This window comes from Eurosta solidaginis, chromosome 5 (genome assembly GCF_040869045.1).
Source record: "Eurosta solidaginis isolate ZX-2024a chromosome 5, ASM4086904v1, whole genome shotgun sequence".
NCBI classification, from domain to species: domain Eukaryota; kingdom Metazoa; phylum Arthropoda; class Insecta; order Diptera; family Tephritidae; genus Eurosta; species Eurosta solidaginis.
The window spans coordinates 92,255,852-92,283,754 of NC_090323.1; the positions used below are offsets into that span (position 1 = coordinate 92,255,852).

General features: G+C 36.6%; 1 protein-coding gene across 3 annotated transcripts in view; it reads right to left on the reverse strand.

Moving 5' to 3' along the window:
- Positions 1–19,204: 19,204 nt before the first annotated feature.
- simj (simjang) overlaps positions 19,205–27,903 on the reverse strand; it is a 501,009-nt gene continuing 492,310 nt past the window's right edge. For all 3 annotated transcript variants that reach the window (XM_067787067.1, XM_067787065.1, XM_067787068.1), the window contains one exon: positions 19,205–23,774. In XM_067787067.1, coding sequence (XP_067643168.1) covers positions 23,605–23,774 — 170 coding nt within the window. In that variant the 3' untranslated portion in view covers positions 19,205–23,604. The remainder of the gene's footprint in view (positions 23,775–27,903) is intronic.

Sequence of the window (27,903 nt, forward strand, 5' to 3'; positions counted from 1 at the left end):
GTTAATAAAGCTAGAGGTGTTCTGGCGTTTGCAAAGCGATGGTATAAAGAATTCAGTAACCCGTACTTTAGTAAAGCTCCTTTTACAACATTAGACAGGCCGATATTAGAATATGGTTAAATAATTTGGAACCCGAGCTACCAGGTTAATATTGATCGGCTAGAATCAGTCCAAAAACAATTCTTACTTTTCTCCTTAAGAGATTTCCTTGCTAGTCGTAGAGAAATGCTTGGAATTGTATTTATGATTAAATTACTAAATGTTTCGGACCCTAACACATTTCTGTTGAGCGAAGTAAACAACTTCAATGTCCCTTCCCAGCCTTCAAGACATCTCAAACCTCTCTACCTAAAATAATGTAGAACCAATTTTGAATTAAATGAGCCCTTCCGCTCTTTATGTCAGAATTACAACTCCCACTCTAGCACATTTGATGTTTGGGACTCGCTTTTTTGTAGAAAAAAATCTGGTCTTTCCTCTCTTAATAGTAACTAACTATATTTATTAACACATTGAATTCATTTTCTACTAATTCTATACATTATATGTATGTATAATTACTAATACGGTATTTATTTAACTTAGCTGAGGTGGTTTCCTCTGTAGCTGAGCAGTTTCAGATTTCGACGGTTAGCAAACCACTTGAGAATATCAAGCAAACTAATTGACAATAAACAAATCCAGCATTATCAGTGATTTGCAACAGATGTCGCAACGGTGATTAAACATAGTTGGTAAGAAGGAATAGAAGTAGCAATTTATCAGTCAAACAAACCACCGCTGTATAGCTAAATGGTTAGCGCCGCGTGCCTAAAGCGTACTGATGATGAAGGCTTAGCACACTTCGAAATGGATCTATCTGCGCAGCTATGGCAGGTTGTCTGAAAACTTTTCTACTTACTATTCCATAAACAAAATAGAATTTTTCAATTATAGAAAAATTAAAAAGTAACAATAATTATCATTTATGAATAGGCCGATAAAAACAAAAACAAGTGTTCTTTTATGGAATAAATATTGCATGATTTTCGCAGCTCTCCCAAAAGTTTGCGTCCTCATTTAATAAAATGTTGTCCGAAAAAGCATCATTTTGTACAAATTCAGTGATCGTTATATTATTAAATAGTAACAGTAAGAAAGAAAGGAAATCCCCATTACCATTGTCATACATGCGCTCATTTCCTACTGGTGCGTTTGGTGTGTAAAATTATTTGAATACATTTTTTATTTATACATGCATGCTAACGATGTAAATTCAGAGACGTCACCTTTAATACAAATTCTAGCATTTTCGGGACTCCAAATTTCTTAAGAAACATGAAGTGCCATCAGAAAACTTCTTTTTAAAGCTTACCTAATTCAATATAAATTTAGCATGGGCGCATACATATACATACGAATACATACAAACCTATATTATTAGTACTTCCCCACTCAGCATTTGGATGATTAAATTTTGAATTTTCCTACATATAAATACAATTTGATTACTCTTTCTGACTAAATAATGAGCTATCATACAATTGAACAAAAGAAATAAACAAATATGAATACTTTTGATGATCATAAACTGAAAATCATTTTTCGATCACTTTTTGGAATCATTTTTGAAGTTCTTTGATTATTCAATTTTAATATTTCATAAAAACCAACAAAAAGAATAATCAAATATGCTTACCTTTGATGATCAAAAACTGAATATAGTTTTTCAATCCCATTTTGGAATCATATTTAAATCAAATGTGTTTACTTTAGGTGATCAAATATTTTTAACCATTTTGAATCTTTTCTGACTATATTTGTTGTCTGAATAATGAATTTTATACTTGTTAAAATTTTATTTTTCATTGAAAATCTTATTTTTTTCACATACACACATTTTTTCAATCAGAAAAAATATGTATATACAAATTTTATTATTAAGATATTCTTAAGACAATATAATGCAAATGCTGCTCGTGAACGAAGATTTCGGCTTCCCAAAAAATACATAATAGTTGGACAATACAAAGGTTGTGAGCTATGTATTTGTAAGTGAGCTATGACAGGTAAGTGAAATTCTCTTGACATATCTGGTTACGGCTCCAACATCCCATATCGTATCGTATTTTAAGATATTGACGGTCATAGCTGACGTTGGATGTTGTAGTCGCAGGTGTATATCGGTCAAGTTTGTTTGAGAGTACCTGTGGTTCAAATAGCTCACTTCCGCATGCTTTCTTCCCCTGATGGAATCAGATTATTATGTAATATCTTATTTTGAATGAGATATGAAGAATAAATGCATCATAATCGCATTCAAAAATGGCAACCAAACCGATTGAAATATGTTCACGAATAAGATCAGGAAATTACTGTGAAAAGCAGTCAAATATTACTCTAAAAAATTAAATGTCAATTTTACAATGATATCAAATATAAATAAAAAGCGTTTCGAAATAGGAATCATAAATGACCATTCAAGAACAATCACATTTAAGGTACATTTCTCTCCCGACGATACATAAATTTTCGAACAGAAAATGCTTTTAAATTTGAACGTTTTTAATCATCTTGGGGTTTGATATTTAAATATTTTTTGATTAAAATTTTCAAAAAATGTTGGCTGGGTTTTTGAATGTAGGAATACTTTTTAAAGTTTTTGAATGTTGCTTAGTATTAAAAGCAGAGCACACACATAAGTAGGATGTTATGAAATTTCTTTGACTTATCAGATCACAATAGATTAAATGGTTCTCAAGCAATTATGGTCTTATTATACAATGTATATAATTTTTTAACAAATATGTGATTGTTAGTTTGAATTAAATAAATAAATAAATGTAAGGCGCGATAACCTTCGAAGAGATCTAAGGCCGAGCTTCTCTTCCAATTTGCGTCGTGCTCCTCTTTATTTTCCTTACAAATTGGCCGGACGGGACCTACATGTTTTATGCCGACTCCGAGCGGCATCTGCAAGGCAGATGAGTTTTCACTGAGAGCTTTTCATGGCAGAAATACACTCGGAGCGCTTGCCAGTCACTGCCGAGGGGCGACCCCGCTTAGAAAATTTTTCTTCTAATTGAAAAACCTTATTTCTAAAATTTTGATGTTGTTCTGCCCGGGAGTTGAACCCAGGGCATATGGTGTGATAGGCGGAGCACGCTACCATCACACCACGGTGGCCGTAGTTTGAATTGAAAATATTTAATTATACAACGAAGTTTGAAACCTATTTATTTCTGAATTAATTTTAACCCTTATGATTTGATGCATAAAAGGTTATCCCAAACAATATTGTGCACTATCGTAGGTTAAGTTTTTGAAATTTAAATAATATCTAAATCCCGGTATTAATTACAAAACAAGATCCCGAAAATCCCGGGATTCCGAAATTACAAAAATTGACATCCCTAATATAAGGTGAAATTTTAAAATTTTCTGCAATATTCATTAACCCATTTGGCGGCACATGTTGCTATTATTCGGAAACTAGAAAAAATTATCTAAAACACTAATCTTCGAGACCTCAGTAACCTGTACGGTGAGTACGTATATATATGTATATTTTACTAATACCATAAAAACATTAAAAGTGCAGGAACCTTTTTTTATAAAAAAAGAGCACAAAAAACAACGTAAATAAAGAATACCAAGATCAGGAAGTTCCATGCTTCTTAGCGAGTAGGTACAGTTTAGAAATTTTGCAGTAAAGTAAATAGTTTAACCCAAAGCGCACCTAAAAAGAGTGTTCGATATCACGCCGATTTTCACAGATTTTTATATAAATGTGTCATATGTTGTTGTATGGTGCGCAAATGATGTAAAATTTTTATATATCTATTTTACTTTATTCTTCCCAAGATAATAAGGTTATTGGTTTTCTGCATCGTGTGCTCCTCCCATTTATATCCCTTATTTGGGGGTCGCCGGGATCGAGCTGTCTTATAAGGTCACGTTCTCTCGCTAAACTTGTGGCCTCTGCCGGGAAGTGGGCCGAATTTCAGGAATTCTACCGGCGGGAATGAAGCGAGCCGAGGCGGATTCAATGACCTTGCCGAAAGCACGCTCCCCTTGGCGGGCATCAGTTGGGATAGGGAGGGCAGCAAAGCGGTTGTCTGTTAAGGATTTGTATTCGTCCCACTTTCCTTTTTTAAAGTTAATGGAAGTGCGTTTTTCTGCGACGATGAAGTCGGCGGGACGATCGAACGAAATAAGTATAGGCAGGTGGTCGGATGCCAATGTTACCATCGGCTGCCAGTTGACCCAGTTTACGACTTCGGCGCTCACGATTGAAATATCAGGCGAACTGTGACAGCTTCCTACCATACGTGTGGGGGCGTCTCCGTTTATAGTGCAGAACGTCGTTTCTTTTATTTGATCCGCTAACATCTCACCCCTACTGTCCACCCGCAAGTTTGAATGCCATAGATCGTGATGGGCATTGAAATCGCCTAAGATAATGCGATTGTTTCCAGTGAGTACGCCGCTGATATTAGGGCGGTATCCACTGGGGAAACAGGTGACAGGAGGGATGTAGATGTTGATGATTTCTAGATTTGCATCGCCCGACTGGACAGATAATCCTTGACGTTATAAGACACTGTCCCTGCGGTCGATGTCGGGATCAAATATATTATATTGCACAGTGTGGTGTATGATAAACGCGAGGCCGCCTCCATTTCCGCTCTCGCGATCTTTTCTGTGGACATTATACCCAGAACAGGTCTGCAATGCAGATCTTGCTGTGAGTTTAGTCTCTTGAATCGCAGCAATGCGGTTGTTGTGCCTCTTCATGAAATCGACTATCCCCGTAATCTTCCCAGTTACTCCATTACAGTTTAACTGCAGAATTCTGAAGTGCATAGGGGGAGACGTCGCCACTCTGGGATTAAGTGACGGGTGACTACGCCTGGGTTGTGGAAGGCCAGAACGCAATTGCTGTTGAGGCCCTGGGACTAGAAGTCCTTGGGTAAGCATTGGGGTATCCGGTGTATTTGGCCTGGCAACATGGCGCAATGAAACCCGTCGGGGGGTTGCCGTCGCGGAGACCAGAACATCTAGGAAAGTGGCAGCGTCCATGGCAGGAGCTGCATTGGGCGGATGTCGCAAACGTATATATTCTGTACTGGCAGACGGTGCAAAGGGAGGTAGGGACCAATAGTCTGTTTCCCTCACCTACACAAGTGCTGTCGGAAAAGAGGGGGGAAGGGGACGGGGGCAGGGGCTGAATGTGTATTACAATGCGGTACTGGAAGTGGACGTAGAAGCTTTCACGAATATACTAGCTGGAGAAAGGATAAATGTAGGCTGGGAACGGTGCAGTGTTTGATGCAGTCCAAGTACTTTGTTGTTTGAAATGCAAAGGCTTTCATCATAAGGCCAGTGACTGTAAAGAAAGGGAAGTGTGCACAAAATGTCTGGGTGATCACAAACATACGCAATGCGATAAGGAACCAATCAGGAAATGTATCAACTGTATGAGGGCAAATAAGGAACTGAATCTTGGGCTTGATGACAACCATGATTCTATGGATAGAGAATGTCCTGTATATCAACAAATATTATCCGCAAGGAAAAAAAAGATTGTTTATTAGCAACCAAAGCATAAAAAGTACAAAAATCGAAGTAGTGGGGTGCATAGCTTAGAATGTATATTTCAATATTTGTAGTATAACAGCAAACAAAACTGAACTGGAGAGGCTTGTCGACATAAGAAAACCAAACATGCTTATCTTGTTTGGTTGATTTTCCGACAGGGTGGATAAATGATGTATATTGGTACGATTTTTGGCGGCCACCGTGGTGTGATGGTAGCGTGCTCCGCCTATCACACTGTATGCCCTGGGTTCAACTCCCGGGCAAAGCAACATCAAAATTTTAGAAATAAGATTTTTCAATTAGAAGAAAATTTTTCTAAGCGGGGTCGCCCCTCGGCAGTGTCTGGCAAGCGCTCCGATTGTATTTCTGCCATGAAAAGCTCTCAGTGAAAACTCATCTGCCTTGCAGATGCCGTTCGGAGTCGGCATAAAACATGTAGGTCCCGTCCGGCCAATTTGTAGGGAAAAATCAAGAGGAGCACGACGCAAATTGGAAGAGAAGCTCGGCCTTAGATCTCTTCGGAGGTTATCGCGCCTTACATTTTTTTTTTTTTTATTGGTACGATTTTCCGTCATCCCTTGTCAAATTTTGTTTTGAGACAAACCGGTTTCGGCGTTGTGCCATCATCAGTGTCGATTTTCGTTCTGATCTGTTGTCATTTGTCCTGTATTTATAGTTCGTAGGTATATGAGCAGGTATTGTCAAATTGATGCTTGTGTATATTTAGTTATGTGTATGTGCTGTGTGTTCGTTCAGAACCGAGGGTGGTTTACTAATCGATTTGTGTGGCTGACTGGGGTAGGTAGAAATCTGTGATTTTAGTCGTTTGACCTTCGTTGTCGGTTTTTTTTTTGGTGTGTTAATTGTTTTGTGTTTATTTGTTGTTGTGTGTTTGTCTGTTGTACCTGTGTTATTAAGTCGTTTCCTGTAAACAAGTTTTAAAGGCTCGAATATTGTGTCAGAAATTGTGTTTATCTGTTCGTTTATTATTCTACCGTCGAATGTTTTCTGTTTGTAGATTTCCATGTTTTCGAGTACGTTGAGACGTCGGCCCTTTTCTTGTATGTGAAGAACCCTAACTGTTTTATTGATGTTTGCTGGGGAACATTCATTCTCGACCATGTGATTCGCGAAGTAAGACTCGGGTATAATGTTTGGATTCCGTATTTTTTTGTTGTAATCTCTAATATGTTCTCTGACCCTCATTCTTATTTGCCGTCCTGTTTGTCCTATGTAACCATGCTGGCATCCGCAGGTAAGCTTGTATACGCCGTGGCTGCTAAACGGATCCTCTGAGTTAATGTTAGTTCTTAGTTTTTGCCCTAGATTGTTCGATGTTTTGAATGCTGTGTTAATGTTGTATTTTTTAAAGAAGTTTGCCAATTTATATGTTGCTTTTCCAGTATATGTCATAGTCGTCCAGCTATTATTTTCCTTTTCATTATTTCTTTTTGGTTCTCCATTTGTCCTTCTGAGCTTATCTACTAGTGCTTTTTTATATCCGTTGTTTGCAGCGATATTATATATGACCTCAACTAATCGAGAAAAATAAAAATTTACATGTATGAAAATGATCAGGGGAAAAAAATTGATTGAAACCGATGATGCAAACTTTACACTGTAGAAAACTTTTTCTTTTCTAATTCCTACCATGAGAAGATAAGTAATAATTTTTCTAAATTTAAAAATTTTGCATTTGTGAAAGCAACATATTATTCAACCGTTGTTTTTCAAAAATTGGTTCGAATAAAAAATTTATGATTTTTATGTATAGAGCGCGGTGTCTGGGGTTCAGAGCTGTAAAATCTTACGTTTGCGATTTGTGTTATTTGGGTGGTTTTGCACTTTGTCTATGACAATTTCCAAAAAAAAAATTTGATAAGCATTTATTTTCCATATAGCTTTATTTTTTTAAAGACGTGACAGCGAATTTAAAGGGCTCCGAGGGTTAATTAAATATGGCCAAGTAAAAAAATCGCTATATCAGCAACTCCAATAAAAAATTTAATATGAAAGACAGGAATGTTCAATTTGCCGGAATGATAATTTTTTCAATATAACTCAACACTTTCAAAATTGTCATGCTTAATGCTTTTGAGCAAGTTGTTTTAACTCTTCTCACGCTAAATATCTTCATAAAAACATTTTCAACCAATTTTTAAAACTAAGCTTTCAGAAAAAGGAACTTGAAATTTTTTCGTACTATTTTAGGTACTAATTGCGCATTTTTGTAGTAAGTGATTGGTACTGAATGCATGAGTTCACACACCAAAAATGTGAAATCACCTGAGTGCACTCATTGATTTCAGTATATTTATTTCTGCAGTCTGATTTAGCAATGTTTTCAATTGCATGCGGTGCTGAATGAAATCCTTATTTCTCTGCATGATTGTAGAATTAAAAAAATGAAAGCGTAATTCTCGTATGAAGAAAAAATTTTGAAATACTGGGGGCCTACTCTGTATTGCGATGCGAAAGGAAAAATACGCGAAATCGCAAAATCGGTACTCTGTATCTTGACATTCGCATGCATATTTTGACTTTCGCATTCACATTTTGCACTTTCGCAATTTTTATCCCTTTTCGCATTGCCAGCACTCTGTATAGCGAAAGCGAATGTCAAACAGCATTCGTTTTCGCATTTTTCTTGCTACAAGTAATAGGCATTCGCATTGTTCAAATATGTAAATATTAATTGATGATTTATAAATTGATATATTTATATTCATTGTACATTCTTTTAAAAATATATAGGAAAACTCAAAAAACAAAACAAACACAAAAGCAACAATTTGAAATCCTAGTGGACTTCATGGCAATACACTCAGGTTTAGCCAAAGGGTTACTTAAAACACCCAACGCGAAAACAATTTCAACGTTGTAGAAACTTTTATTATTTCAGGAACTGCCGTTGCTCTCCGTGGATTTTTCAACTCACTTTTTATGCTATTTAGCACATACAAAAAGGCTTCCTTATTAAGCCGAAAATTCTGCACAAAACTAATGACTAAAACATAAAGCAATAGTATATGAATGAGTAATTTTGTAACGTTTAAATTACCTTTGATCGCTAAGACTCATAATGTTGGAGTTGTCTCTTATAATCCTATCAATCCTTTCTTCTTTTAAATCGTCCCATAATGCTACAGAATCCATTTTTTAATTTGTTCAACAAAAATTAATCGTTTGCCGAAATTGTAATCGCCTTGTTTCTTTTGTCCTCTTTCTTTGCGTTTGGTCAGTGATGCATACTCAATCAAAAATTAGCGGAAAATAAAAAAGCGACATTGTTGGCGATGCGATAGCGCTACAGAGTTCCAATTACCTTTCGCATCGCAATTTATTTTCGCATCGCACTGCCTTTCGCATCGCAATACAGAGTAGGCCCCCTGATTGTAAAAAAGCTCTAATTTCAAAAAGCAAATGATTTCATTCTTCACCAGCTCTGCTAGGGATCAAGCTGCCATAAAAATGTGAGTCATTAACCAATGTATGTGTGATTATCCACTATTTTTCAATAAATTACATGTTTTACTGTATTCTCAATCGATATGTATGGACATAAATCGTGCTAAAGCATATTATTATTGTCTCATATGACCATTGCGTTTTCATCCTAAAGGAAATTTCTATCCCGAAAAACCACAATTTGCCTTCAACAGTAACGGTATGGCAAAGCTTCTGGCAAAACAACAAACATTATGAAACTTCAAAAATCCCCAAATACGTCAAAAAATTTTCAGTGGAACTACCTTCTTTTTTGTATCATGATTGGGACAATCAAGAAAACTTTGGAAAATAATGATTTTCCTATAAACTTGATCAACAAGTTAATCCTAAATCACCAATCAACGAGCGCCAAAGAACCGATGCAAAAGGATAAAGACTCTAAAATATATAAATCTATGGCTTATATTCCAGGAGTATCGGAAAGGATTAGGAGATCCAATATGTTCGACAAAGAAAAGTATCAGTTGGCGTTCACGTACAATAACACGTTGCAAATCATTTTCAGCAAAACGAAGGACAAAATTCCAAGTCAGGAGAAATCTGATGTTGTTTACAGAATCCCGTGCAATGGTGACGGGTCCTACGTATGCGACAAAGTATATGTTGGGACAACAAAACTCAAACTCAAGACAAGGATTTCCGCTCATAGGTCCAATATAAAACTAAGGAATAATGATTCGGATAACAAGGCGGCTTTAACTTCCCATTGCAAGGCCACAGGACACTACCCTGACTTTGAAAACGTAGCCATTCTAGAGAATGAAAAACATTATAATAAACGCTTCACTTTAGAAATGCTACATATTTTGAACACCCCTAATGAACAAAGAATGAACTTTAAAATCGACACAGAAAATTGTGTCATTTTCCTTTAGCTCTTCTTTTTTTCTCTCATTCGCTCAGTCAACTGTGACGTAGATGCGCAGAACGAAGCAATTTTAACTCGTGAATGCGCAATCTGGTAGGTGATCTGTGCACTCATATTAACAGAGTATATGTGGAACTCAAGAGCAAATTGAGAGTTTCACAGAGTTGCACTGCCACACCGCCATTTTATACAGGGTAAAAGTGTAACGAATAGAATAGAATAGAATAACAACCCTTGCGCGGTGTACAAAAAGCGTAACAATAGCCAGAAAAGAAAACGCTATAAGTCATATTGTTATGTATGTTGTTATTATATTTTTTGTTTATACATACTTGCGATTCATTAAAATTGTTTATACTTACGGTATTTTTCCAAATTGTTTACTTTTTAATCTCTTTGCATTTTACCTTATTTGCTATTTTTCTGTGATTCCTCTAATCAGTCGATCATACATATCCATATGTATAAGTGGTGACTTTGTTTTGAATATGTATGTACTTAAGTATATATTAAAATAATTTGTCCTGATGATGACTTCAGATTGAAGTCGAAATATCGACCAAATAAATTATAATTGAATATAAACAAAAAATAAGTTTTATTCATCTGTGGAGCCTTTTAGCTCAATAAATCTAACAAATTAAAGGAAGCTAAGTTCTTCTCCCGCATAGATATCAAATGGACCTACCATCAACTGGAGCTTGAAGAATCTAGTCGTGAAATTACAACATTTATAATGCATAAGAGATTATTCCGCCACAAAAGACTTATGTTCGGCATTAGCTATGCCTCCGAGATCTTTCAGCGGGTTACTATACCCTTGTAAAAATTGCTTAAACTACATTGATGACATAACTATATACGGCAACACAGAAGGGGAACACAATACATCTGTTAAAAAGGTACTCGAAGTTTTTAAGAACAATCATATTTTACTTAATCAAGAGAAATGCCTTTGAGATGTTAAAAAGCTTAAGTTTTTGGGGCACGTGCTATCAGACGCAGGCATATTTCCAGACCCAGCCAAAACCAAAAACAATTTTAGATTTGAGAGCACCACAAACAAAAGAAGAAACAAGGAGTTTTCTCGGACTGATTACCTACGTAAAAAAATTTATTCCAGACATGGCTCATATCACGGAACCACTGAGAAGCTTGCTAAAGTTACATTCTACATTTGAGTGGGGTGCCTCACAGGAAAAAGGGTTTGAGGAACTAAAAAGGGCGTTTATCAAACATACCGAGCCTAGCGTATTTTAATCTAGCGAATAGAACTGGAGTAATAGCAGATGCGATTCCAGTAGCCCTCGGTGCAGTTCTTATTCAATTTGACTCTAATACGAAGCACATATCATTTCCTTCGCCAGTAAAAGCCTCTCGGAAGTTCAGAAAAGGTATTCCCAAACCGAAGAGGAAAGGTTGGCATTGGTTTGGGCAGTAGAGGATTTGGTTTGGATTTTGAACTGGTCACTGACCATAAGCCCCTTGAAGGTATTTTTAAACCGACTTCGAAACCACCTGCCAGGATTGAACGGTGGCTGTTTAGGCTTCAACCGTATAACTTTAATGAGTTTTTTTTTTAAGCGATGTCAGAAGAAGAATTTTTGAATAAATTCCGAAGATTTCGAAGACAAATAGACATGTAAAAGCTGAGTGAAATTGACCTTGATGAACACACTTTTCACCCATATGTGATAGTCAGTGACTAAAATTTAGTTGAAGATAGAGACTCCGAATCCATTGGCAAGTGTGTACACCAACGCAATACTAGCACAGCTGAAGCTTATGTCGCCACTAATATCACAGCGGGATGAACAGAAACATCTCAAATGGAATTGCAGGAGACACGTATATTATACTAGGTTCAAACACACACCAAATTGGCAATTTATACTATTTGGGCAATTTATTACGCAATTTATCATATAATAAATTGTAATAATAAATTGCCAATTTAAAAAAAATTGCGTAATAAATTGTTTCAAACTGCAAATACAACCTTGTAAAGTGTGTTTATTGAGTAGATTTCAACGTCAGTTGCGCATGGCTGAACTATATGGTTGGCTCATCTCATCAGCTGATTTTATGTCTTTCATTTCACTGGAGTAGGGATTGTCAAAAGAAGATGGCAAACTCAAAATGAAACCAAAACATTGAACACATTTTCTTACAACACACAAAAATTTCAAAGTTTTATGTTTTCATTCCATTTCATTCGCCTAATACCAACACGCACATTTTGACAGTCTGAACAAAGGTATGTTCTTGCTGTAGAGATGAGCCAACCAGCTATCAAATTACTATTGTGTAAGCTAAATCGAGTTGTATGAACAGCACTCAATTCAAATCGAAATTTCCTCAATTTATTTTTCTGTTTGAACATAGTATTATCCAAGATTGAAGCGCAGGAGACACATATATCGAAATGGCGCCACGAATTTCAGTACAGGTATCATGCAGATCTCTGCGCCACCGGGAGCGGGTATGGAAGAGAAGCTAACGCAGTTTCAGGAAGAGTTCAGTGGTCGACAAGATAAAATGAAGGCCGAGATTGATGCTTGAAAGATCGGATCCAGGAGTAACAATTGAATCGCCCAATCACTTTAACATCTTCTCTGAAGCTGAAAACCCCACCGGTTGATGGATTTGTTCCTTCCCAGGTATTTAAGCTCCAATTTGAGAAAACGTCAACAGCGAACAACTGGAATACCAAAGATAAAATTGGTGCATTGTTCGTAGCGTTAAAAAGACCTGCTGCTGGTATCTTATAGATCATTCCGTAGGGAGATCCAAAAACTCACGAATCATTGCTGCTGTCAATGACGTTACTAAAGCGAACACAGAAATCATATATACCAATAGGTCTTCCAAAACCGCTACCAAAAAGCTAAAGAGACTTTGAAGGATTCAGCGTCGGATGTCAAAAGGTTGCCTTATGAGCCAAATGCAGACGCACCCGTGAAATACACAGAGAGAGGGTAAAAATTCAGAGCTTTTATAAATGGAGTCCGGGATGTCAAAACAAAGCAAGCTACGTACGAAAATCCAAAGCCAACATTTGCCGAAACGGTATCCCATGCACTAACTTAGGAAACAGACTTACATTTTATAGTAAACCAGCATAAAAAGTTCATCGCGTTGAAGTGGAAAGGCCAAACTGGGCAGACGCAATTTTGCAATCATTAAAGGAACCCAGCAGAAAAACGATGGTGCGGTCAAATGCTCGCAAGTTATTACAGTACCAGCCTTAGTAGTTCCTTTAATGTGATATGATGCAATTGAATCCCCATAATCTTTGTCTCACAAATCGGAAGAAGGTCGAGCAATACTATAAATTGTCGATGGAAAGGAACGTTTCTTTATACGGGCGCATCTCATTCCATCATTCGATATCATTTAGTCAACAAGAAGATAAGATTGTGTACTGCCACTGAAGAGGACACCAAGGCCTTGGGAGAAGTAGCATATGAAGTCCAATTAGGAAAGTCACGGTACTAGACAATTTTAAAGTGCCAAGATCGGAGTGGACTTCTTTGTCGACCAATGCAAACCGGAACATGCGTTATAGGAACAGGAACTTAAGTTAGGAGGGGTGGCCCCACAAGGGAAACCTTGCACAAAATATCTAGGAATCATCCTAGACAGTAAGCCGTCGTGCAAGCTCAACGTGTGGGAGAGGGTGTAGAAGGCCTCGACGATACTTTATGCATGAAAAAGAAGCTGGGGTATACCTGGGGTTTATCGACCTCTTTCTCATTGGGTATTTACAGCGATTGTAAACCCTATTCCTGACCATTGAGTTCGAACAGACTACCTGATTCCCTATCTGCGCTTCGAGGGGGCTCTTAAAGCCACAATAGAGGTGGATGGTTGATGCAAGGGTGCTCAAATGGCTGACGAGGCGATACATGTGTAGACAGATGGTTCCAAAGTAGTGGAAGGACTAGGGTCTGCGGTATACTGTGCTGATCCGGAAATAAACATATCCTACAAGCTGCCAGATCATTGTAGCGTTTTCCAAGCGGAAGTATTAGCCGTAAACAAAGCAGTAGAAACACCGGAAGAGAACAGCTTAAACTGCTGCCGTGTTAACTTCTATATTGACAGCCAAGCAGCAATTAAGGCAATAATTTCGCATAGAACAGCATCTAAAAGTGTGTTACGAGTGTAAGAAATCCCTGGAAAGAATTGGGATGGGGAAAGGAATACAGCTATATTGCGTTCCAGGGCATATGGGAATAGATGGGAATGAATTGGGCGACATTAAGAGAAGACGAGAGGTGCAAGCGCGAGACTGTAAAGTGTCGACGATTATGTGTAGGTCTTATAAACTTGGACTAACAAATTTGCTTCTATCATTTAAAAGAGAGGACTGTAGACTCATGACGGCTTTGCCTTAAAATTAGGCTTGGTTAGTGATAGCAGATGTAGGAAGTGCGGGTTAGACGAGGAAACGATCGTGCACGTTTTGTGCTCGTGTCCAGCGCTTGCCAGGCTAAGACTGTAGATATTAGAAGTGATATAGCTGTCAGATCTAGAAGCAGCAAGTGGCATAGGTCCTAGAAAGCTTCTAGTAATTGTCAAGAGAATGAAGTTATTTTATAATATAGGGCCTGGTTTTTGATAGTGTTTTTCAGTTTGGTCGTTAAATAAACTTCTGGTAACAGTACAGACACATTCAGTCAATGTGAGGTCCTCATGGACCGGCTGGTTCAACCTAACCTAACCGAAATTTCGGCTAGTTTCAATGATCTCAAGTTATCACACGAGCAAATTAATGGACTATATTGGGAAGATGCCAAGAGGATAAAGCAGTTATTAATTGTGAACAGTTGCCAGAAAACATTTCAACTAGCAAGACTGGTCATTCAGATGACATCACTATACGTACGGAAGTGGTAGAGGAAAGATATTGGTGTAAGGCAAAAGTACGTAAGCATATTTGACCAGGACGGTTTCAAACCAGGCTGTTCCACCTCTGCGAAACATCAAATTGACACTGGAGATGCGGGGCTAATGCGTGAAGCTCATCGTAGTGTTCCACTGGTTAGACCATAGATGAAATCAGCGACAGCGGCGTAATCGTAGCACCAGCAAGTTCATGGTGTTCACCAGCTGCGTGGACTACCGAAAGTTAAACGTCGTCACCTAAACGGATAGCTACCCATTGCCAAGAATCGACGACACTCTGGACTCGCTATCTGGTACAGTTTTCCACACTGGACCTACTGGAAAGTCCAGGTGAAGGCTTGAGCCAAGGAGAAAAATAGCCTTCAGTGTCGGAAATGGTCTTTGGCAATTTACAGTAATGCCCTTGGAAAAATGGAAAGAATTGGCCAAGACTACAGAACCTGCATGAACTAAAAAGTTTCATTGAGCTGTGCACATATTACCGCCGATTTGTACCAAATTGCGGCAGCGTAGCCAATAGCCTCAATGGAAAAATATAGCTTTTGAATGGCAGAAGAAACAAGAAGTGGCTTTCCTAACACCGCCCCAATGTTGGCATATCCAATTTAAGGAGCAACGTTTATTTTAGATGCAGATGCGTGTGAGGCGTATTGCCACATATGGTCAGTGGACAGGAGACGATACTTGCCTAGTACAACCGCTCAATTGGAAAACCAGAAACTGTTTCTTTACACAAAGAGAGCTGCTGAGATTGGAAGAGAGCATCAGAAATTTTCACAAATACCTTTACTGGCAGCGATTCCAAGTAAGGCAAAGGTAGCACCCATAGAAATGTTGATATAATATCACGAAGACCGTGTGATTTGGAGTGCTAAAGAAGATATTACAGATGTCCGGATAGTGACAATAACGTGTACGGATGAATACGACTTGGAATATCTAAGTATCAGTTAGAGCGTACAGATCTGTCACATGTGATGCAGAACTCGGACGAAACGAACGAGCAAATAGAGATGTCAGCAGAGATTCCTGCTGCTAAGTCACATTAGGCACAGTGGAATCACGAAGACACTGGAAAATATTAAGCAGTTCTTCTATTGGGTTGGTTGCCGTCAGTCAGTCACTGAGTGGATTGCCAACGACGTTTGCATCAGAGCAAAAGGGCCAAACCGAAGCCATGGCCCATGAAGCATTACAGCTCAGGTGCACCATTTGAGAGGATCGCCATGGAAGTAGCTGGTCCATTTTCTACCAACAAATGCGGTAACAAATGGCCTGCCGATCGGCAGCGCATGTGACGACGGGCCAAACTCCCAAAAAGGTAATTTTTGGCAATGAGGTACGACAAAGCAATTAATTCGGAAGGTTTTCTGAAACAAATGCTTTTGGGATTTAAGAGGTTGTTGAGAAGTGCAATTCGTAACTCAATTGTTCACCTCACCTACGCGTGGCGAATCCTGTTACAAATATGACTGTACTATACATATTCATGGAAGTAGGGGGTGGTTGCGGGATGGCCTAGAAGGTTCAACATGGTCATATTAAATCGTTTCCGACATGGTCGAGCTAATACTTATATAGTGCTTCTTACCGGAACGTACCGGATCTTCAAAGCCTTCGGGGAGTGTCTTTATCGCTACAACAACAACAAAAAAGAAAGGTTTGCCCCTAAAATTTCAGTGTAACTGAGATGGGCATGCAAAGTTGTAAAACGAATCAACGATGTTGTTTACCGCATACAAACCATTGGCAAAGCACGAAACAAAATGAAAGTTGTTCATTTGGAGAGGCTGTTAGTTTTTGGATGGAAATTTGGTGAACGGCAGTGTGGGAAATGTTAGCACTTTCGATATGTCACTATGCTGATAGCAATAAATACTGGACAACAGCAGGGCAAGAAGATGAAAAGGAAAACAGCCACACATACATGTACTCAGCAATAAAGAGCGTATTTTACTCAGGCATATACACACAAATACATTGAAGGCAACAGGCGCAGATTACTTTGGCATATACACTCTAGAGACATACGCCGCCGCCGATTTTAGTCGTTTTTAGCACGCCGATGCCGATTGGCGTTCGGCGCGGTACCATAACTTTTACTCATTCAAGACTGTCTAGGTCGTTTGTTCATGTCGAAAATTGGTCCGCTATGGTCGAAAGGGGGCGAAATTTAACTCGTTTTAACCGTTCAAAAGTTATTTAAAATAACAACTGCTTTCAATGCCAGCTAAACACGGATTTTGAATCACCGAATCAACAAGTTATTAAAACATAACAATAAAAGTTATACAAATTATATAATAAATTATTTTTTTTTTTTCAGAAAATTAATAAAGAAATATAAATTCAAATAAAATGAGCCAAGTCGAACATGTTTACAAATGGTCCTCAAGTTATTAAAAAGCAAGTTACCCAAAAAGGGTGCCGATTTTAAAAAAAAATTCTATGTCGCGATTGGCTAAAAGAATAAGCGAAGTCGGTGATGCAAAATCCTTAAGAAGGTTCCAGGGGTTTAATACTCCTCTGAAATGGTTTTCACCTCATACTTAAGTTGAAGATATATGTACGTATGAGAAGGGTTGGCCTTATATTCAAATCTTTGATGTTTATTTACGAAACTATAAAATAGCGTCGCAAATGTAATTCCAGAAACCTAGGCATCCCAACAGACATCCGACTGATGAGGCTACACTGCCCGGGGACTTAAGGGGTCATCTTCATAAGCATTATGAGGCAATACGGCACCTAACATTAATACCTTGCTTTTCCAACTGTCCTACGAAACCTTCTATTTTACCAGTCATGACGTTTGCCCCATCCGTGCATACCTCGGCAAACTTACTTAGGTCCACTTCAGAAAGAAATTTTTGGTGGATAGTTTCAAATATTAACCTTCCTGTTGCATTTCAATGAAAACTTTCTAACGAAAGCATTGATTCGAAAGTTTCATAGTTGGAGTCTACGCATCGAGCACAAATGACCATTTGTAATATGTCGTTTATTTTAGTGCTTTCATCCAAGCATATGGAAAAAAATTTGCAATCATTAATCTTTTCTTTAAAAGCTTTTTCAAGCGATGTGCCTATTTCATCTATATTTCTTGTTACAGTTTTGGCTGAGAGAGGAACTTCTTCAAAAAAAGCGTATAGGAGGCTATGGAGTTTTTCTAAAATTTGTAGAACAATTTCTTTAAGCAAAACGCCTTCTGAAAAAGGTCTTTACTTCGTAAGTATGCTTGTGCTTATAAAGCTTGACAGATCCCTTCTTAACATGGTTTCCGCATTTCTGCAATTTTCATTATCATTTTGGGAAACCCATTCCTTATACTTTAGCAAAAGCATTTTTTTCCCCCCAAAAAATATTGTCTCTTTCCAGACCCTCATATTTGTCAAAATCTTTATGAAAAGCATTATAATGTCTCTTGATATTATATCCCCGGTTCCAAATAGAAGCGTGACATAAAAGACATTGCATTTTCCCAAAGGGATCTCAAATCATGAAAAAATGTTTATCAGTCATTTTTAGGTCGCGCATAAATATTATAATACAATTTTGCGCTAAAGCGATCACGTTGTTACTTCCTTGCTGTCGGTTAAGCAACTGAAGCGAACATTTTGTTCTTAGCACCACTGTAGCGAAGTTACTCTCGCATTCACCAATACAGCCTCACAAAAAAAAAATGCCGACCTATGGTGTAGAACAAAGCCGGCCAAAAGTTGCACATTGTGCAATTTGAGTTCGTATTTTCACACCGACACTAATGATGTGTGATCACGATCGTTTGCTTTCGCTTGTCACTCACTAAAATCAACAGTGAATGCAAAAGGAAAAGTCCATGCTACTTTTTGGGCACATAGTAAAAACAATATGCCGCAATGCTAAAGTGACTTTTAATACGTTTTAGTTAGTATTATTAAGTTCCGCTCAATATACATATTAATATTGACAATTTAGATATTAATTATTAATAATTAATTAGCTGCCTTAGAGTGGTGCAGGTTTATCTGCATAATTATTAATAAATATTGACAATTTAATATAAGTATCTTTTTATACGTTCTACTTAGTTTTATTAATTTTCATAATTTTGTTTTTATTGAATTACTTTGTGTTTTGAAAATATATATTTCTATCTTTACATTTACTTTGTTTTATAGTTCTTTCTTAATGAAAAAGATAATTTTTTAAAGTAAATTTTGCATTGAAGAAACACCATACCTTCTTTTATAAAAAAGTTTTATCAGACTAGCTCGACCTCCGCGTTCTTAGTTATACGAATATAAGTAAATATAGTCAGGATTAGCTTGAAATCAAATAACCAAAGTCCTTTTTAATTTCAAACTTCACAGTCCACATTTTCTTTTGGCAAACTGTTTGGAGTTGTCACTCAATTTTTACACACACTTATGCAATTTTTTTAGTGTTTGTGTGGTCGGCTCTGGTGTAGAAACATGAGTTGGTAAATTGCTGCATTAAAGTGGAGTATAATGATATGTACTCCAGTATGACACAAGTGGACCACATGATCCAACGATTTTTGCAGGGTTGTAATCTAGTAACTAAATAATAATCGAAAAAAGCAGTTTACTGTTACCACCGTTAGCGTTGTCAAAATATTTGTGAGTTTTTGTTTATACGACGAAAGTGACATTTTGGTATCAAGAACCACAACATGGCCATTTTACATGAAACAATACGATTTAAAATTACATTATTCACTAGATGAATGCTTTAAAATTATTTTATTCACTTGAGGAATTCTTTTGAATTTCGTTATTCCAAACTAAAAATGCGATTAAAATTGGTTATTCCACCTAAAGGGAAAAAAAGATTCCGGTATAACAAAAATGAGTAATGATAAAAAAATGTATACATTATTCCGGAAAATGGAAAAAAGGCTAGCTAATATCCATAAAAGAGTTATTCCATACATAGGTACACACGATAAGCATTCTGTGGTTATTGCATTCCTAAATAGTTCTGGTACACAGTATAGCTTTGTGGACGAGTTATCAGTTTCAGAAATAAAACGTTATATGGAGTACTTACCAACAAAATAATTATGAATGTAGTGTACTTATGTCAATGAATTTCCAATAGATATTTTTTTATGATACTTCTTGAGTTTAAATTTAAAAGTTGGAGTTTTATTTAAAAGTTGGAATATGTACTAAAGACAATGTATTTAATGTTTTTTTATAATCTTAAATTGAGCTGCGTTATTTCATAAAATTTTTGGAATACAATTCGTCTTGATTACACTGTGTGACACTGAAAAAAACACATAGACATGCCTTGAGTTTTAGTCGTAGTAAAGTATACCAAAACTGTATACTCAGAATTTCTAATACAGTCCCAAAATCTGAAGATAGAGATTAAAACCAATTATTCAGGGATGGGAACATATTGGATGATAACTTTATATGAACAAGTTCTTTATACCGTTTAAGAATAATTTTTGCTGCATAAATTCTGTAAAAATTGTAAATTTGTCTTACAAAATTTTTTAGAAATAATGTAAGATATACCGAAACTTTAATTGTTCACCACATTTCGCGTTATGTGTTACCTTTGATCGAACATTTTATTAATAACCTCCTGTATATGACACTACCTTGACAAGGGATGACGAAAAATCGTTCCAATATACATATGTTTTCTGTGTCTTTCTGAATACTCCCACATGGTAATCTAAAAAATAATTTAGAAAACCACTCATCAAAGTGAAACAACATTTCGGTTTATGTACTTTGTTTTGTCCATTTTTGATAAACAAAAATAAAATAAAATAACTGAGTCAATCTAATTAAATTATTGGGGCGTGGCCCATAACTCTAGATTTTGAGGCTGTATTCTAAATTCTGAAGGTGCTTGCTAAAGCCTCGAAACAAGTTTTTATAGTTTTCTATTTTCTCACACAGTGTTGTTTAGAGAAAATCTATTGACTAAGCAACTTCAAAAATGTGAAATAAATATTAAATAAATCTACAACTATTTGATATAAAATACTTAACCGACCCTTTTCTGACAGAGTTTTAAAAAGGGAAATAACTCAGTACCCCTGCAGTCAAGGGTCAAACTACTCAACAAACATTCTAGTTCATTGATTACGATTTTGAGGATATTTTGATATTCACATTTCATGTTTTATGATTACCTTGGCAGAAAAAAGAATTTTAGCTACTTTAGCAATTTTCAATAAGACTAGGACTACCGCACCATAAACTATTATATCAACTAGTAGGATGCTGGCGTATGTAGCGACTAGTATATCGAAGGGCATTCAGCTGATGCCTAGATCACCTTACATGTCAACTGATATGACCCTGATTCTTAAACTGGGAAATATGTCAAAGGGTATGGTGGCCTTGCGTAAATGATGCATAAACTGACTAATATGTATGTCAGCTGGTATGATGCCTTGAATGCCTTTTGATATCCTAGTCGGAACATAAATCAGCTTCCTACTAGTTAGTGTACTTGTTTACGGTGCAATTGTCCTATTGGTAAGGAAAAATCGCCAGAATATTGCTAATAAGCTAAAATTCATTTTGCTTTCAAGTCAATCATAAAATATAAAAAGTGAACATCAAAACCTATTATAAATAAGCTCACGAAATTCTAATAAATAAATTAGTAGAAGGATTTGTTGAGAAGTTTTGCTTTTGACTGCAGGGTATGTATCAGCCCTAATTATCTTATAACTGTCTAAACGAATATTAATAAATAGTTTATTATATTTTAATATTTTAAGTTTAGGAGCATCAAAATTAATTTACCTTTTTATTTTTACATTAAGGGAGTTCAGAATTTTATGTATTTGACGTTGGAAACGTTGCTATACCAAATATTAGCTACGGATCATGAGCAACTTTTTTCATTTAAATTACATTGGTGGCCAAATCATATGCAACTAACATGCTATTTACAAAAATGTGTACATATTCCATCATTAAAATTTACAGAATGTTGATTTAATGGGAAATTATATTAGTTTCGAATGTACATTTTCATTTTACGCTTTCAAACGAAAATTATTTGCTCCCTTAAACACCATTTTTATACCAACCCTAAAGGAGCATGGACAAAACAAATACAACTTTTCAAAAAAGCTTAAATAACACTACTGAAGCGGTATTTTATTCGTTGCCTTTGGTTTAACTGTCACTCAAAATAGCTTGTATACTGCGTATAATATAATATCAATCGTTCCTGCAGATAAATAATTGTGTTTATTAAAATAAAGTTTCGCGGTTTTGATAATGGCAAGAAACAAATTTGGAATTGAACTTCGGAAGAGAATTATCGCAGATTTTCAGACAGGAATGGCACAGAAAGACATTGCTGCAAAATATAGCATACACAGAAGTACCATTTCGCGAATAATAAAAAGGTTTTTTACAAGAAAAGAGGTTGCTGTTATTCACCGAGGAGGGCGCATACGCAAAACCAGCCAAAGGACAGACAATTTAATAGTACAACTAAATAAGTGCAAATAATAAAAGACTTAGATTTGCAAATATACACGAGAAGTGTGCGTAGACGCCTTTCGAAAGCTTCACGGCGAGGTTACCGTCCTCACACAAACCTATGATATCAATGAAGAACAAGGCAAAGCGTTTGGAATTTGCCAAGGAGAATCTAAATTGGCCGATCAGCAAGTGGAAGACAGTCCTCTTCACCGATAAGTCAAAATTTAACTTGCTAGGCAGAGATGGAATGTCTTATGTGAGAAGACCAGTGAATAAAGGGTATGATCCTCGTTTTTGCAAGAAAACAAGCATGGTGGAGGCAATATAATGGTGTGGGGCTGCTTTGGAGTTGGACCATTACATAAAATTTATGGAATTATGGACCGCTGCGGCTACAAAAATATTTCGGAAGAAGTAATGCTGCTATATGCTGAGTGGGAAATGCCGGTGCGTTGGGTCTTCCAAGAGGATAATGCTCCAAAGCACATGGCAAAATATGTTAAGTCTTGGTATACAGGAAATAAAGTTGATGTTATGTAATGGCCACCACAGTCCCTGGATCTCAACCCGATTGAGAACTTGTGGGAACTGGTAACAGGCGGACTAGCATTAGAAATGGCGATGAACTTTTTAATAAACTCCAAGAAGCCTGGCAATCGTTCCCGACGAAAACCATTGACAATTTAATTGCGTCAATGACGAAACGATGCGCCGAAGCCATAAAATGCAATGGGTTTGCAACAACATACAAGTTTTACTATTTTTCACAATAACTTTCAAAAAGTTGCATTTGTTTTGTCCACGTACTTTTTAAGTTGTTATAAAGGCAAAGTTTTTCCCTTATATCAGAATTGATTTAGTTTAATTTAAAAATATAAATTAAAAGTGTACATACCAAACTAAAATAAATTTACTTTCAATCAACATTCTGTAAAGTTTGATGATAAAGTACATACAATTTTTCATAAATACCTTGATATGGCCACCACTGTATTTCTTTGCACTTTGTGTTTCGTTTTGACAGTTGATGATTTGCTATTCAGTATTGAATAAATTAACTACGCTTTTTGATGTTGCGTTTTTGCAATGACGTAGCAAATGCATAGCCTTGTATTTTGTTAGTGTACTGTAAACAATATGCTATGGAAGTTTGCACTACAATGATGCTAGACCATTTGCAATAAATTCTGAGCTCGCTTATTTATAAATTGGGGCCAAAAACTTGTTATGGAGCAAAACACTTCACTGTCAAGCTATCGTTTACGTTTTCCAATTATTTTGACGATTGTTGCTTGAACCTGGGGCCTGAGATGGGGGTATCATTTCCATTAAGTATTGCCTTTGAAGTTCAGCAGCACGTTGTATGTCAGCCAAGTTGGAAGTTTGATTCTTTGAGGACGAGGAAGACGAGTTCTTCTTGTTTGTGAAGGCTACATGTAAAAACGTTATAAAAATGTCACATTAACAAGCTGTACAAATAAATATATACATTTAAACTTAATATTTCACACGGCATATGTATAATTATTGTGCTGGATCTTCTTGTTTGTACGAACAAAATTTGTTCTACGGCATACGTCTTTACAAGGAAGCTCATTTTTATGCAAAAATTTACATTTTGTGGATGGTCTAATGACATCGACAAGAAAAGTACCTATACATAAAATTTTGTTTGGGTTCTCTATATTCATATATATATATCACAAGAAATCAAATTCTTTTTGAGATATATTAACATAATTTTTTCCATTTTAAGCACTGAAAAGAAGTTGATTGACCTAAACTCAATTGCTGAAGTCAACAAAATATACTTATGACTGTTTTCCACTGCCACTTTGATCCTTTACTGCGATGAGCAATAATGGTAATGGAGGCAGGGCTAGATTAGGGTTAACTTTAACAACAGTTAAAATTCACAGTGAAAAAATTGGTCAAAGCTGCAAGTGATCTCGTTTATTTTTGAATAGTTATATCTTCGATGAAAAGCTTATCAGTGAAAATTCATCTGAGTTGTAGATGACGTTCGGAGTCGGGATACAAGATGCAAGTCCGTCCCTCCAAATTTTAGGGAAAACTAAAAGGAGCACCGTCATCATCAAAGATATAACTATTCAAACATAAACGAGAACCGACCCCACATAGAAAAACATGCTTCTGTTACTTTGACCAAGACCTTCGGTGATGTAGGCGGAGCACGCTACCATCACACCACGGCGGCCGCCATTTGTCATTTATTTTGAGATTTGGTCTTTTTTCGATGAATTTTTGTCCCAAATACTTTGTTAATCTTAACTTTTCATTCGCATTTGCTGACATTCTCCCAAAGAAAAATATGAATGTCTTTTTTTGTATAAAATAAAATGTAAAATATAAGTTTCCAGAATTTTTAGTAAATTTTGCATATAATAAAGTGCTTCTGTCACTATGGTGAAATATTTTTTCAAATATTAATTTGTTGTAACGAGAAACTATATGTTGATTTTCCTCTTAGTAAGGTTGAATTGGCCGGCCTCTGAGAACCTCACATAAACTGAATATATGCAAATTGTTACTAGAAGTTAGTTTGCTGACAAAGCATTATATGACCTATACTATTTGCTGCTTCTAGATCTTCTAGCTGATCTTAATCTGGCGAGTTCAGTGCAAGTGCACACTGCTATCACTGACGATGCCTAGTTTAGGGATTGAAGGGGATGTATACCGCAACCATTTCAAAAGGTTGCCAGCGAAATTTATAGTTTCTTCAACCTCATCTACTCGTGGCGAATCCTGTTTCCAGAAAGCAGTATCCAGTCGGAATACGCATCATGAGCTAACAGTCCCTTATTTTTAGTGATAAGAGTAACTTTCTCTAAGGCCCTGAGACCTGAACATAACCTTTGACATAGCCCGTGCCCGGTTCCACGTCTTTCCCGCTTGATCGATCACGTGCAACTCTTGCATTCTTATAATCCCGCCCATTCTGATTTGGACGTTTACGGTATAAGCTTCGAGAGGTGCACCCTTCTTAGTTAGCTCACCCGCTGTTTACTTCTATCATTTCCATCTGCTCCCATTTAACCGGGGACCCTATATATATATATATCCCGATTCTGTTATGCTATGCGAGATTTTTACCTTGATTGGTGTTTGGCGATCAATATAAAAGTACACGCGGCTGATGTTTTGGCTACCAGTGTTTCTACTACTTTTGGTCACGGCTACTACTTCTGAAAGACACTATAACCGTATTCCTATTATTTAATTTATTTATTTAAAGTCGATGCAAACACAAAGCGGCCGACTAATTATTGTAATAGACAGATATACATCTCAATACAGAGCCATTCTTAAAATTAAAAAGTTTAAAAGAGGTACATAGAAAATTAGAATGCTATAAAAATTTGACATAACATTGTAAAGAAAAAATAAAATTAAAATATCAGGCTAAACCTAAGAGTATAGCAGTATGTAAAGTGACAAACGAAGATTGAAAGCCAATGCAGTTATACAAATCATTGTAACGCGAGCACCAATGACGCAGAGGAATGTTTCTAGCAAAATGTTGCCGGCATAGAGGTAAATGAAAAGGCACAAAATGTCTGGAGGCCCTAGCAGGAACCGCAAAATTTAGTTGAATGATTAAGTCAGGGGAGCCAATCACGCCAATGATGAGCTTGTGAATGAACATAACGCCAAGTAATACTCTACGATTCTCTAGAGATGGCAAATTAATTAGAAGAAGCCTATTCCTGTATGGTTGAAGATGAGTACTTGATTCCCAGCTGTGACCTCGTAATGCAAAAATTAAAAACCGTCTCTTAACCGACTCAATCCGATCTATATGGACTTGATAGATTGGAGACCAAACACATGAACAGTACTCGAGAATAGGACGTACCAGCGAGGTATAAAGGATCTTTGTGAAATAAGGGTCATCAAACTCTTTAGCCCAACGTTTGATAAAACCGAATACACCCGTTGCTTTGTTTATAGTGGTTGAAATATGTGTGGTAAAACTTAATTTCGGATCAAAAATAACACCTAGATCAGTTACAACAGATATCCGCTCCAGAGGGTTGCCGTTAAGTATATAAGATGACAAGACACACGGTGAAAAGTCATTTGCCTACATTTGGAGCAGTTCAAAAAAATTAAATTTACAGTACACCAGCTTTGAAATGAGTCAAGATCGGCCTGAAGCTGATTAAAACAGAACAAGTTTGAAAGCAGATATGTGTAACAAAGTTTTACATCATCTGCGTACATAAAAACTCTAGAATGTAAGATAACCTTTGGTAAGTTGTTAATGAACAGGGTAAAGAGTTATGGACCCAAATGGCTACCCTGGGGCACACCAGAAGTTACATCAAACGACTTTGAAAGATTGTTGTTGAAGAAAACTCACTGAGTTCTATTTTCAAGATAATTTGAAATCCAACTTTATAAAGGCGCTGGAAAGCCCAGAAGATCAAGTTTGTGAACTAAAAGCTCGTGATTAACAGAGTCAATTGCTTTACTAAAGTCGGTGTAAAGTACATCTGTTTGTTTGCAATCTAAAAAACCCTTCATAACAAAAGACGTAAATTAAAGCAAGTTGGTAGTTGTTGATCTCCGATGCACAAAACCATGTTAAAAAGGTGATATTAAAGAGCTACACATGTATTGAAGCTGGTATGTAATTATCTGCTCAAAAGTTTTAGGGATAGCTGAGAGCTTAGCTATGCCTCTGTAGTTCTCAATATTAGACCTACTAACTTTTTTATGCAAAGGTATAATAAACGATTGTTTCCAAATAGATAGGAATGATGCGGATTCCAGAGACAGGTTAAATAATTTAAAGATAGGCTCAGCTAAGCTGACAGAACAGTAGTTAAGTACACAACTAGGAACACCATCTGGACCCGGTGAAGATATCGGTTTCAATGCAAGAAGATTATTAAGAACAGTATCTTTATCAATAAATGGGTTCAAAATATTATTAGAACTTTCCAAGCAATATGGATAAACATTAGATTGGACACATTGGGATGAATAGGTTGATTTAAAGAATTCAGCAAATAAATCTGCGATTTAGTGATCAGAATTTGCGTTTTAGCACCCATAAATAAAAGTAGATGGGAAACCAGAAATTTTCCTTTTGGAATTAACAAATCTGTAGAAACGTTTCGGATTATTAGTAAATTGGAATTTGCAGCATGATAAGTAACCTTTATAACACTGCTGGTTAAGACGATGAAAATTGGAGCGCGCCACTAAATATTTAGAAAAATCAATAGCTTTACCAGATCTTTTGAAACGCTTATAGAGTCTAGATTTAATATTATCAAGTCTTAAGAGTTGCCTTGAGAACCAAGGTGGTTTACCCGTGGTGGTACTGGAATAACGAAGAGGGACACAGCTTTCAAAGAAAGCATCAAGAGAGCTATAAAACAAGAAAGTCGCTGTTTCAACGTCTGTACACGCATAATAACTCGACCAGTCATGGGCAAAAATCAATTTATTGAGCTCACTAAAATTCGTCTTTGAAAAAAATCCCGAACGGGGTCGGGAGTTCGGCTTAGAAACATCGAGCATCAC